Source organism: Vigna unguiculata, chromosome 5 (genome assembly GCF_004118075.2).
Source record: "Vigna unguiculata cultivar IT97K-499-35 chromosome 5, ASM411807v1, whole genome shotgun sequence".
NCBI classification, from domain to species: domain Eukaryota; kingdom Viridiplantae; phylum Streptophyta; class Magnoliopsida; order Fabales; family Fabaceae; genus Vigna; species Vigna unguiculata.
In genome coordinates this window covers 42,949,585-42,960,722 of record NC_040283.1, presented here as the reverse complement: position 1 = coordinate 42,960,722, position 11,138 = coordinate 42,949,585, and the positions used below count along the sequence as shown (strand labels likewise).

At 32.6% G+C, this 11,138-nt stretch overlaps 1 protein-coding gene across 3 annotated transcripts; it reads right to left on the bottom strand.

Moving 5' to 3' along the window:
• Positions 1-1,440: 1,440 nt before the first annotated feature.
• On the bottom strand, positions 1,441-8,585 carry LOC114185634 (transcription factor TGA9-like). Of its 3 annotated transcripts, none has more exons than XM_028073484.1 (12): positions 7,973-8,585; positions 7,739-7,827; positions 7,271-7,347; positions 6,820-7,047; positions 5,760-5,804; positions 5,601-5,660; positions 5,396-5,473; positions 5,261-5,306; positions 4,222-4,493; positions 3,517-3,738; positions 2,032-2,174; positions 1,441-1,775 (listed from the first exon to the last, which is right to left on the bottom strand). In XM_028073484.1, the coding sequence occupies exons 1-12, from the start codon at positions 8,086-8,088 to the stop codon at positions 1,688-1,690; spliced, it is 1,464 nt and encodes a 487-aa protein (XP_027929285.1). In that variant the 5' UTR covers positions 8,089-8,585; the 3' UTR covers positions 1,441-1,687. The 3 variants fall into 3 exon arrangements, with proteins under 3 accessions (XP_027929285.1, XP_027929284.1, XP_027929286.1); XM_028073483.1 differs by having other exon boundaries at positions 4,222-4,496; positions 7,973-8,578; XM_028073485.1 differs by lacking the exon at positions 7,739-7,827 and having other exon boundaries at positions 4,222-4,496; positions 7,973-8,065.
• Between the last annotated feature and the right edge of the window lie 2,553 nt (positions 8,586-11,138).

Genomic DNA, 11,138 nt, shown 5'->3' with positions numbered 1-11,138 from the left:
AACATCTATCACGTGTTCAATTAAAAAAAATGTCATATTGAAGTGAAAATAGTACTTTATTTATTTTCTTTGTCGGGATGTGCATGTGCGCGTAAAAGTTTTTATTGACACTTACGTTGTTATGCATGTCGTGAGTTGTATTGTATATGTATTTGAGCGAAGGTAGATTACTTTATTTAACTTATATATACAATAATTTATTATTATTATGATAGAATAAACCCAAACTATAAATTAATAAGGATTGAAAACGTACGTTACCTAATACTTTTATATTTTAATCATATTTATTTCTAATAAATATAAATAAATATAATAAACAAAAATATAATTTATATTTTAATCATATTTATTTATAATAATTAATTATATATTAAATTATTTATGTATTGAGGAAATAGAGCAATCAATGTAGTGTTAAGATGAAATTATTTCATTAACAGTAAAAATCCCAATTCATTGTTTTCATATAAATTCAATAATTGAGATGTCTTTGGTTAGTTAATAAAAGATAACAATTTCACATGTCAGTTAAACTTATTATGAAAAACTTAATTTACAATTAAATAATAAAATTAATTATAAAATGAATATTCACAAATGACATTTAATTTTTGTTTGTTGTTTTAGTTTTACAGTGTGTGGTGTCAGTGTATTGTGATAAATCTGACATTGATATCTTTTGGAAGAAGAAGTTATGGAAACAATGAATACACCTGTATAAAATAAATTATATGAGTATATCTGTTGTCTGATAGTGAAGGGGTTACATGCAATTCTCTCTATCATTCTGAAACCATGCTTTTGAGTTTTTCATAAAATCCAAATCTTTTCCTCTATATTCTATCCCTATGAACAGAAGCAAAGAAACAAAAAAAACCCCTCTTCATTTTTTCAACTTTTTTTTCCCTCCACTTTCTTTCTTTTTCCTTCTTTTGCATTGATAAACTAAACCTAATTGCCACCACTTCATACCAATCAACATAAAGCACTCCTTCTCCCATTTGCAACCTTAAAGAACATAAAAACAACCCTTCCTTTTTAGATACCAAGTTGTGCAATGAACCACCTTAATAAGACAATATCTTCTTTACTCATACCTTTGTTTTTTTATTCCTTTTCATTTTTCACTCCACACTCCACTTGCAACCACACAACCACTACCAACATAAATGCAACTCAACAACCTCTTTTTTCTTTCTCATTTGTGTCCACTTTAATTATGATTTTGTAGAGTCATTAATCAAGGTATGTCAGGTATTTATATATAGATATATATTGATATATATATATATATATATATATATATATATATATTAAATGTTAGCAAACAAGAAGTGATATATATACCTAACTAGGCATACATAGAGTTAATATATTATGGATATTTTATCTACATATATCAATGCCATATGTAAAATACACATGACAACATGAACCTTTTCATAAAATGCAATTTTTTTTTTCTATTTCCTTTTTAGCTAAAGTAGGAGCTTTCTCATCTTGCATGCACATTAAAACTAAATTTTTACATTTACAGACATAAAAGCACTAGAAGGCTGAAAAGAAAAATAAATAAACATTTTTTTTTTCAAGAAGACACTGGCATTCATCATGGTAAAAAGCAGCCCCACCACATATAACAAGCTTCTTAATTTTCAAGCTAATGGATTTTTAATTACATCTCTCAGAAAGTTGAGAAATGATTCTGAGAATGTTGGACCACTTGCATTTCTGTGGTTGTTTGGCATGAGTTGTCATCACCGATCAAGGTCCTGTTTCAGTATTCCAAGAGAAAATTGTTACGAAGCATAAATAAGAGATATGTATAAACTTAAAAGATAAGATTAAATCCTCCTAATAAAAAAAATAAATACATAAAATAAAATGGCAAAAGCAATTGACAAGTATAAAAGAGACATCAAAACATTATAGAAAAACAACAACATTGTACTCATTGAAATTAATAAAAAAGTTATGTTTCATTTTTAAGACTTTCAAATTTTACCATGATTTTTGTTAATAACTTACTCTCGTGGTCTTGATGCCCAGAGAGAACTAAGGGCTCGAAGACGACCATAGTATTCTCCGATCACAATGAAACATCGTGCTGCTTGACGAACTGTGAGTAATCGACATAACTGATGAAGAGTTTGTTGCCTCAAATTATCAGCCTTCAATTCATAAATAAACATCAACCCTTAATAAATCACCAAATAACCCAAGTACAACTAAGAAATTAATTAAGAATTAATATGTATCTACATGTGCATGTATTAGAAATAAATGTACATCTCTTGCAAGTTAAGTTACAACAGTCACCAAAAAAAAAAAAAAAAAACTTGCTGAAGCAATTATTGGTCTCTAACAAGAGAAAGTGTTTGTTATTTTCTAAAAAAGTACTACAATACTTTGTTAAGAATAATGGGGAATGGTATTCTATATATGTACCTAGTTAAATTAAATTCAAATATTGGATAGAGTCAAAGAAGGGTTCAAATTGGTGAGTTTGGGTAATCAATAAATTTCATTGACAGTCACTAATCATTGAATAAAGAAGTATAATTTGTTTTCTGCTACAACCCTGCAATTTAATAAATTAGAAAACACGGTGACATTGTCTTTTTAAAATGGTAATGATGATAATTCTATCAAGTTTTCTTTTTCAATGTAGCCCATCGCTTTCTAAAACCAACTTCTGACCGAGACATTTAAAATGGAAAAACTTCATCAGATGCATATAAACCCAATATTTTGATAAAAAAGAAGGTTCTAACTTACAAGAAAACGAAAGTAATTGGCAAGAAACAATATACTTAAGAGAGACGTGATGACCGAGAAGTTAAGATAATTTAAGTAACATAGCTAGTTATCTGTATATATATAATTAAGCCAAAAAAAAAATCACATTGAATGAAAGCAACACATGCAAAAAATAGATGAAAATGGGGGAGGAATTAATTATTATTCTCAAGTTCAAACAAATGAAGTGATCATCAAAAGAATATTAGCTATGATAAACAGCACAAATGTGAGGTCTAAAATAAGCAAAAAGAGATATATGGACTAGAAAGAAAGTAGCATTTCAACTGTTACTAACTAATCATGGACTCGTTTCTTTATTTATGCAGAAACAGTTAAAAGCGTAATAAAGTGTCATAACTATCCTATAAATCTTTTCCAAAAGTCAAAAGAAGGTAAAAGATGCCATAGCCCAAGTGCAATTAACATGGTTTCCATTTTCAACTAGCAAGTTTATAAGCCAATAGGCATCTAAACCATAAAAATTAGAATGGACAAGTCACACACATTCAAATCAAATTTTGACAAAAACCACAGAAAATCATTAGTTAAACAGAAACTGCATCATGTCACACATATTGAATTCACCCCAGAAGAAAAAAGAAGAACTTGACCAACCAAATCTGTTAAAAAAGAAAACTTTTAAGTCATTGTGCAATACATTTCTTTACTTTATTCTGTGTTGTTGATTAGAACGTGTGAAGTTTGTTTTACCTGACGAACAAATCCTTCAAGATTGGCTAGTTTGCTCATGGCAACCACCATTTGTTGCACACCATCAACAACTGGGCCTCCAGCAATGGTGTCCACCAGAGATTGCTGCAACTGTTCAAGGCCCTGAGAGAGTGCTTCTTCTGCTTGCTGTGAGGAATGTCTCAGACCATACATTCCCATTATCTGTTGCTCAGCCAGTGGCTCCAATTGTTGTATCAGCATCTGACCAAAACAAAAAACAACAACAATAATAATAATAATCCTTGGATACAGTACAGTGCTTAAGAAATTAAGAATTATAATATTTGATGAGTCTTTGATGAGGTATGGTAATGGTAATTACTAATTAGTAAGATTAGTAATTGTTGGCTGCAAAATTTCCCTACGACATTGGAACAGTTATTCACTGCCACAACCACTGACATGGGACAAATTACTAATAACAGTAAAGCAATGCTGTTACCGAAAAAGTTGTTTATCTCGTTCTCCAAAAAACTGATATTCTCAATTTCCAAAATCCAAAGAAAACGACTCACCCTTGAGACTTGGAGTGACCAAATAAATTACCATGTTCCTTGTCTATACCATTAATTATCTTTACCACATTAAGCAATATATGGATTCCACAAACTTTGCACTCTTTGTCATCACTGATATGAATATTGTTTTTACTGATTTTTTTCTTTATGCATAGTGCACACTCACCGTGATGAGATCAGAGGGTCTAAAACCACCAATCCAGAGGAAGCAACGTTCAGCTTGGGAAGTCCACATGCCATTGATAAGGTGAAACACATCTGATTTTGCAGCCACACCCTTGAGCCTGAAAATCTCATCATAGTGGGAGAGATATCCATCCACCATCACTCTCATATCACTATCTGATAAGGGTACTTGCAACCCGTTACGAAGCTCCCCCATTAGCCTGTGATCTTCTTCTAACCATCTTCCATATTCCATGTCAAACATTGCGGCTCCTGCTGCATAACAAAACCATTCTTGTTACTTATCATTACTTGATCAATAATTGCTGTCATTGATTATATCAGTAGTATACATATTAAACTGCAATATAAAATATGTGTGGTGCTGCTTCAAATATTGTTCTCATATTATATACATATTTTACTTGCTAATACTATATTTTTTACTGTTGAAATGTTGGTTGATTTGGTGACCGGTTGAATGTGACCACTAATGAAACAATCAGCACTATTTTATTTCCTGCATAGATCAATTGATTAATCATATTATGTAGTGCATTTCCTTTTCATTAGAAAGTGTGATTCTATTTATAATGATTTAAAACTATTATATTGTCTGATATCAGCTTTTTACTCCAAAATCGTATTATTTTACCATAAGTCGAAAAGAGCAGTATCAGAATGGAATAATTCTCTTCTCTGAAAAGCCGAGGCACATAAAGTGGCTTTTATAGTTTATATAATATGTTATGAAAAGGTCGTACGTCTAGACATAAAATATGTTAGCGTTATCAAATTCAAACATTGCCCTTTTGATTTTATTATTCAAACACGAATTATCTAGCCACAGATTCTGGTCAAATGCAGAGACTTCATTACAATTTGAACGAGGATATCAAAAAATTGAACTTTGAATTTTATTTGGTATTCCAAAGATGTGTTCTACTTAAAAACTATGGTAATAAGCACTTTAATCTTTCTCAGTTTGTGGATGGAATTAGAAAATGGTACTTCATTTCAAATCAACCAGATAAACTCACCAGAGCATACATTGCTTCCAACACCACCACAATCCACGAACAAGCCCTACAAATTATAACAACTCAAATAATAATCATTAAAAGTATAGAAAAAAAGTTAAATACAAAATAAAATGTAATACATTACTAGAGAACCTGAGAACGTGCTCTTTGGAGTTCTTGTTCTATCTGGGTAAGCTTTAATCTACTTGATTCTAGTTGCTGCACATAAGCCTGTTCCACACACAGAAGAAAAATGCAGTAAACTATGTATCTCTTTTGCAGTTACCACTTTCTGAGATATTATATATGTTCATTTATCAACAACCAAATGAGTTTGTACACAATTTGAAGGACACACCTTTTTCCTGAGACGGCTTTTCCTTGCAGCCTCTCTGTTTTGAGCTAAACGTCTTAGTGTCTGAGGACAGCAACAAAATATTACATTATATTCTATGTAAAACCTCATAATGAAAAAATAGAGAGAAAAAAGAAAGACATCGGAAAAGTAGTTAATCACCTTTGCATCAAGTGGTTTCTCTGATGTTGAACCAGCTCCCTTTCTCTGCAAGAGAAAAGATCCAGAAAACATTATTCAAAAGACATTGATGATTTCAGAAGGGGAAGAAATTAAGACACTGAGATGCAGAGAAATGTTCATATGCTCAACACAGTGTAGAACTTAGGACTACAATACAAACCAGAAAATGTGATCATATTAGTGACTAAATAAATGAGGGAGGAAAAGAAGAAACTGTTAAATATCACTCAACTTCATCACATCTATCTGAGTTTTAGCAAAAACATTAATCCAAAACAAAACATGACACATTAGAGTGCTCACTCTGGGAAGCATTTCTGAATCCTGAGGCCCCTTGGGCCATTTCTCTAGAGTCATGCAATCATCAATATGATATGGGTAGCAAAAAGCATCGTTACCATCCATTGTTTTGGTGTATACTTTGGTTTAGATTTCGAACACCAAATTTGACTCTAGATAAGAACCCAAGTTTTCTCTATATTGAGCGAAGTGAGGGGGTCACTTTAATGAGAAACGTTGATAAGTACTGAAAAGATTCTCAATTTGTTTTTTGTTCGTACTTTGTCCACATCCCTCTCAGTATATCTCTATCATATTTCATGTCAGACATTCATCAGAAAATCGTTCAGGAATCAGGAAAACTCTGTGTTCTTTTGATTTTCTGAAAGCTGTTGGGATCTGTGCCTTCTCTGTGAAGATACAAGAGAGAGAGAGAGAGAGGAGGGACAGATCAAAACAGTAAAAATAGCATTTAAAAGGCCAACTTTCCCCGAGTTTTGGGGATATGGAAAGAGAGAACTGAGAGATTAACAGTGAAAAACAGTGGTTTAATGACCTTTCTTGAGGTGTAGACCCTATTGAGAGACCAACTGGAGTTTAGTCTCCTGGAAAGACTACTTTATAGCATGGTGAATTAAGATTCAGATAAAAGTGCTCATATTTAGTAAATGATGGTATTTTCAACAAGATTGGTTTGAAAAAATTAATTTTTTGAGACAAAAAAGAAAAGAGACTCTGAATGAGAGAGATAGAGAGAGACCTTTTCTTGTGATTTGGCTGCTGATTGATTCTGTGAAGAGGGTGTTCTTGCGGCATCACTTGCCATATCCTGTTGAAGTTGCTGTCTTTGCTGCAGATGCTGCTGATCAAAAGCCTGGTGATCTGAAGAAGATGCCTTTTTACTCATGGGAGATTCTGCCTCAAGGGGGGGCTCAGTCTTGCTGGAAAGACCTGAATCAGTGCTTTCCCCTCCTGACTTTGAACCACCCTGTATGTGGAAAGCCACCAATTTTTTTTGATTCAGATAAAAAGATCAAACTTTGGTGCAGAAGAAATAATATCAAATTATTACAACGCTCAGGATTTGGAGAATATCATTTTCACAATAAAAAGGGATATAAAATATTGAGATTTCTTGAACTTGTAAGCATAAGCAATTAAGCATGTTTAAATAAATGGTCAAAGATGAAGAAGTAGTAGGAGACTAGTACTCTTGGGGTTTGTTGGAATCTCATTGGCCATGAAGGGAACATTTCCAGTGTAGCTGCAGGTCTGGCTGTGAATAAAGCTGCAAGAATCACAAAAGCAAAATCTCAAGAGATCACCAAACCGAAGGGGTTGAAGATTACCAAAATAAAGACCAGAGGACTTTCAATTTCAATTATAACAACAAAAAAAGGCAGAGGAACCTAATCCAACTTTTCATCAGTTATGGAGTCAGTAAATCATGCAAAGAGGTCAGTTTCTAAGATTGTAACCCCACGCCATCCAAGTCTATTGTCTCAGAATCATTATTGTATCGGAAATGGTAACCCCCCACTGCGCATTCTTTAGACATATTCAAACTTCTTATCCTTCACCCCCCACCACCTCTTTTTTCTCTCCATGCTTTTGGAAAGAGTTGGTTATGCTTATCAAACGTCAGAAAAAAAGCACCACTGATGAAAACGGAAACATACATGCTTTGTCATCATCATTTCTACCCTTAACTCCATGCAGAACAATTGCTTCCTCCAGCTCCCCAAAATCAAAAGCAGATCCTTGATTGCTAAGAAACAAACCAAAACAGAACAAACAAAGTTTCAAATCAAACAAACCAATCATATCTGTTCCACAATGAATCACCATAAACATATTCCTTAAGAATTCAGCTATAACTGAAAAAGTCAAAGGACGATATTATTGAGGAATACATTAAGCTTGATACTGGAGTAGTAGTGTTAATTCCATGAAGCACTCCATAAGGGATGTGGTGACTTGAAGGTCCCGACTCAGACAAACCGAGTTCTCCTATTCTGTGGCTCGCCATGCAAACTTGTTTTATACCATTATATCATCTTCCTCTGAAACCGAAACATTGCTGTGATTCAAATTGAATTGCTAAAGCTCAAGAATTTTGGAAAGTGGCTGTGTTTAGTGTTTTGGATAAATATGAGTGTAAATAGAGAAGGTGATAGAGCAGGGAAAGATCAAGACTTTCTTGTCAAAGTAATATGTTCCAGTCTTTTTCTCAGATATGATCCTCTTTGCAACTTTTTATCTTTCATGGGGTGTCTCTATCTCTTTCTTTTCTCCTTCTCAATGAAGAAACCTGATTGATTAGTCTGTTTGGGTTGCTTTATGGGTTAAAAACATTTGAGATTGAGAAACTCATTCTGTGGAACCCAACATGTTGTCTCATGCTCTCTTTGGAGTTTGGACTTGTGGGGCTTCAAAGGTGGCTCAACCAGAAAAACTTGAATAAAACCAAAAAAAAAGTAATAAACTTGAACAGGTGGGGTCTGCTGCAGGAACCCACTAGATCACTGACTCCTACTCCACTCTCTCTCTCTCTCTCTTTCTTCTAACCGCCTGTGTTTTCTTATTGGTTCAATTCTGTCTCAGTGTACTTAAAACAAATAAGAACTCATGTGTTTTAGACCAAGTTGAACACAGCAAATTCATTGAACTCATGCATGAGATCAAGTTTTCTTTCCTATTGAAATTTCTCTGAAATTAAAAGTGTTTTCACTTTCTTTTTAACTGTTGGAGTGGCTTATTTAGTCCTACAAATAAAATAAACAAGAAAACTGTGCTCATACCAATTCAACCAAACCAAAAGATTAGAATAATAGTCCACAACCTTAACCACTTTGTGTATTTAATCCAAGCTCTGTCATGGATTTGTTTGGTGTTATCCCCTTTGTTGAGGGGTCAACATCCATTCCCTGTCATCACCTAAACCATGCCACGTTAAGATTCTTTTCTACTTATAGTTATAGAAATCTGTTTCCAGAGCAAAATTGTACAAAAGGGTAATCTCAAAATTACTAACTACTTGATTTCATCATAATTTGTTAATCAGTACAATATTAAACCCATCACTCCAACCTAATTTGTATTTGACCATCCTTCCTAACTCTCAGACCTTGTATGGTAAGTTTAACTGCTAATCTTTCAAAATTCTAACTACCCTAGAGACATAGAGAGGGGTTATGACAGAGACTTCTGATATAAACTAAAAGGTGTACACATAGCCAGGCAAAAGAGGGTTATTTCCTCAAATTCTAATTCTATATCTTATAAAGTTTGAGACCAACAACATTATTGAACACATAAATATGTATATATGTGTGGAGATAAAGAAAGGACAGACAGAAAGAGAGAGATGAAGGAGACTTTTAGGTAATGGACCCATGATCTATATAATATATATCATAAAATAGGTAAGAGCAATATTTTTAAATTGTGCTCATCTAACACCTTTTGCAGATAATATGTCTCCTACCAATTATTCTTTTATGATGCCAAATTGCCAATGATTGGTCTTAAAAAAGTGCTTTGCCTCAAAATATAAACTCTCCTGGTTAGGTATTTCAAGCATATAAACCTTCCTTCCCACAAATCTCTCAAGATAATAGATCATTACATGAATCTTTAGTTGCCTTGAGCCGTAATTTTATGAGCTTTTCTGTCAAGAAAGGTGATTGGTCTGGATCAAATCATAAAATTTAATTATTGTTTTGTTGATTATGTTTCAACTATTATGTTGAGTCATGATTTGTCGGCTAAGCAAATTGCAACTGAAAGTTCCTTTTGGTAATATTTTGTTTATAGTGTTTTGGGGGTTACGGTCTCTCAGTCTAAATCTGCATCGATACCAACGTTGAACATGTCTACCATTGCTTTTCATTCTTTATAGGTGAATGATCATTGGCAGAACAAACTTATGTACGAGTTGACACGGGACTAATAATCCACCATATATGCCAAGAAAAATCTAGGGGTCAATGATGAGCAATGGACCCATAGGTCAAGAATAGAAATTTGGATTGAGAACTGTACTTTATCATTAATGGTACCTGCAAAATTCACTTGCTCAAACATGGAAAGATGCATAAAAGATAGTGTTAATGATTCAATTTTAGTTTATTAGTCCAATTAGTCATCTAGTTTACTCATGAACTCAATGGTGACAGTTGATTTTCTATATTAAAAAAGCAATGTCATCATCTTTTGGCTTTGGATTCTTTGAGCACATTCAATGGAAAATCATCTAAATTGTATGTGGCTCAGAAGGATTTAGATTGAATTATAGTTGGGTATTATTTGTATTATTTTCAATATGGTAATGTAAGTATGAAAGTCAGGTTAAATCATTTAAGCTTGTTTGTTATGTAAGTATGTCAATATTTCCATTAGTTATGAATTTCATTAACTCATTAATATAACAACAATTTTCAAATTACTATCCTAACTATATCAAAATTAAAAATAATTCATTCCAATTAAAAATATTCATAATCTTTTGACTTGGTTTATCTCTCTACTATTTCTTTTCTCACATAAGCTTATTAGTATGGTATGTGGCATCTTCATACATTATACACTTCATCATCGATAATTAATTTTTTTTTTTAAATTTTTGTTACATTATATTATATTTTACCTCTATATCTATCAATATTTTTCTTAAGGTAAGTAGGATATTATTGGTCAATCCAAAATGCTGAACCCAAGGCCCATTACTGTTCTTTTTAGTCTTAAAATGTTTATTTCATCTTGGCATCCAAATTCTTGTCCATTAATAAGCGTCTGGCTAATTATTCTATAAACAAAACAACTAATTTCTCAAATCAGACTTTATACAACACAAATTTACGAGTGGCGACAAATTTATAAGATGAAATTGAAATATAAAAGGGAGATAAATGATAACTAGAATAAGAAATATTTCTTCTAGATAAATGGCAAATCAATATAAGGTATTATGCATGTAGTTACGTGAGCATGACATTTCTGTTTAACAAAATTAGAGGATTATTATCAACAACCAATATTTCTTCAGTGACTTTATTCACGGTGTTATGCTAGCGAGTA

Coding starts and splice junctions, on each gene's coding strand:
- LOC114185634 (XM_028073483.1), bottom strand. CDS start 8,088: ATGGCGAGCCACAGAATAGGAGAACTCGGTTTGTCTGAGTCGGGACCT. Junction 5,805..6,819: donor CAGCCAAATCACAAGAAAAG/GTCTCTCTCTAT, acceptor TTTCTCTTGCAG/AGAAAGGGAGCTGGTTCAAC. Junction 4,497..5,260: donor TGGAAGCAATGTATGCTCTG/GTGAGTTTATCT, acceptor TTTGTTATGCAG/CAGGAGCCGCAATGTTTGAC.